This window comes from Protomyctophum parallelum, assembly GCF_964188405.1.
Source record: "Protomyctophum parallelum genome assembly, chromosome: 9".
Taxonomy (NCBI): Eukaryota; Metazoa; Chordata; class Actinopteri; order Myctophiformes; family Myctophidae; genus Protomyctophum; species Protomyctophum parallelum.
Genome location: NC_139706.1, coordinates 52102713 through 52105212, shown reverse-complemented (window position 1 = coordinate 52105212; position 2500 = coordinate 52102713). Strand labels below are relative to the sequence as shown.

General features: G+C 45.0%; 1 protein-coding gene across 1 annotated transcript in view; it reads left to right on the top strand.

Moving 5' to 3' along the window:
* The window catches only part of LOC310864176 (phosphatidylinositol transfer protein beta isoform-like), a 24474-nt gene that overhangs the window by 9062 nt on the left and 12912 nt on the right, over positions 1-2500 (top strand). Inside the window, exon 4 of the mRNA XM_083772761.1 lies at positions 2484-2500. This exon is cut by the window's right edge and continues 75 nt beyond it. Within this exon, the coding sequence (XP_083628887.1) occupies positions 2484-2500 (17 nt within the window). The remainder of the gene's footprint in view (positions 1-2483) is intronic.

Below are 2500 nucleotides of genomic sequence, written 5' to 3'. Positions count from 1 at the left end.
ACACACACACACAAGATCTACCACCTAAAGAGGTACTACACTACCCACAATGCACCACTACACCACACACACACACAAGATCTACCACCTAAAGAGGTACTACACTACCCACAATGCACCACTACACCACACACACACACACACACACACACACACACACACACACACAAGATCTACCACCTGAAGAGGTACTACACTACCCACAATGCACCACTACACCACACACACACACACACACACACAAGATCTACCACCTAAAGAGGTACTACACTACCCACAATGCACCACTACACCACACACACACACACACACACACAAGATCTACCACCTAAAGAGGTACTACACTACCCACAATGCACCACTACACCACACACACACACAAGATCTACCACCTGAAGAGGTACTACACTACCCACAATGCACCACTACACCACACACACATACACACACAAGATATACCACCTGAAGAGGTACCAGAGAGACTACACGCACACACACACACACACACACACACACACACACACACACACCGCACACACACACACACACCGCACACACACACACACACACACACCGCACACACACACAAGGGCCCTCATTTATCAACCGTGCGTACGCCAAAATATGGGTGCACGAATTACCGACATTTTCGGCATTATACCATTTCCGCTAAAGCTTGAAATTGAACGTGACAACGTTCAAAACTCACGTCTGGTCGGGAGCTGTCGTAGGCTTTGTCCTCGGCTGTTTTTCTGTCGTAGAACAGCGGAGCAGCATTGTTTGACCAGCTGAGAGGCTGTCACAGGCATCTAAACATAATGTTTTCACTCCTAAAAGGTTAATATAAAACGGTATGTGTATATACATGTAAAAAACAAGAAAAATAAAAAGAGAGATTTCCAACTTTACAAGTAGTTAAAATTGCGCAATTAAAAACAATATAACATGTTTACAATGTATTAGTTTGTGCTTAATCAAACAGTGCTTTACTGGCCTTGTTATGCGAGCGCACTTGTGAGATGATTTGGGAGCGCATGCGGTGATGCGGCATCACTGTGATATTATATCACAAGAATACAGCTTGCCTACTTGCAATTGTAGCAGGCTATAGGCGTAAGGGGCTTAATCATTCACCATTTAAATAAGTGCGACAGGTTTTGACAGTTTTGACAGTTCAGATAAAAGCGAGATCATTTTCGGGGGTCGGGGGAGGACGGGACCGCGGCGTGCGTCGCCAACACATACCAGCACATATCGGCAAGCCTTCATCCATATGTTTATGATTCGTTCATCAATGATCAAATCACTACATAAACGTTGATTATGACTGCCTTGACGACATGATAGCCTATCTCTCATGCAGGCATCACTGACACTCACCCACAGGACTTTAATATCACAGCAGTGCGCAGTCTCACACCTTCGCTGTGCAACCTTGTAACCCCTATGTCTCTCTCCCTCTCTGTCTCTCTCTCTCTCTCTCTCTGTAGTAACCCTATGTCTCTCTCCCCACAGTAAGGTTCCTAAGGTAATCAGTATGATCTCTCTCTCTCTGTAGTAACCCTATGTCTCTCTCCCCACAGTAAGGTTCCTAAGGTAATCAGTATGATCTCTCTCTCTCTCTGTAGTAACCCTATGTCTCTCTCCCCACAGTAAGGTTCCTAAGGTAATCAGTATGATCTCTCTCTCTCTCTGTAGTAACCCTATGTCTCTCTCCCCACAGTAAGGTTCCTAAGGTAATCAGTATGATCTCTCTCTCTCTCTGTAGTAACCCTATGTCTCTCTCCCCACAGTAAGGTTCCTAAGGTAATCAGTATGATCTCTCTCTCTCTGTAGTAACCCTATGTCTCTCTCCCCACAGTAAGGTTCCTAAGGTAATCAGTATGATCTCTCTCTCTCTGTAGTAACCCTATGTCTCTCTCCCCACAGTAAGGTTCCTAAGGTAATCAGTATGATCTCTCTCTCTCTGTAGTAACCCTATGTCTCTCTCCCCACAGTAAGGTTCCTAAGGTAATCAGTATGATCTCTCTCTCTCTCTGTAGTAACCCTATGTCTCTCTCCCCACAGTAAGGTTCCTAAGGTAATCAGTATGATCTCTCTCTCTCTCTCTGTAGTAACCCTATGTCTCTCTCCCCACAGTAAGGTTCCTAAGGTAATCAGTATGATCTCTCTCTCTCTGTAGTAACCCTATGTCTCTCTCCCCACAGTAAGGTTCCTAAGGTAATCAGTATGATCTCTCTCTCTCTCTGTAGTAACCCTATGTCTCTCTCCCCACAGTAAGGTTCCTAAGGTAATCAGTATGATCTCTCTCTCTCTGTAGTAACCCTATGTCTCTCTCCCCACAGTAAGGTTCCTAAGGTAATCAGTATGATCTCTCTCTCTCTCTGTAGTAACCCTATGTCTCTCTCCCCACAGTAAGGTTCCTAAGGTAATCAGTATGATCTCTCTCTCTCTGTAGTAACCCTATGTCTCTCTCCCCACAGTAAGGTTCCTAAGGTAA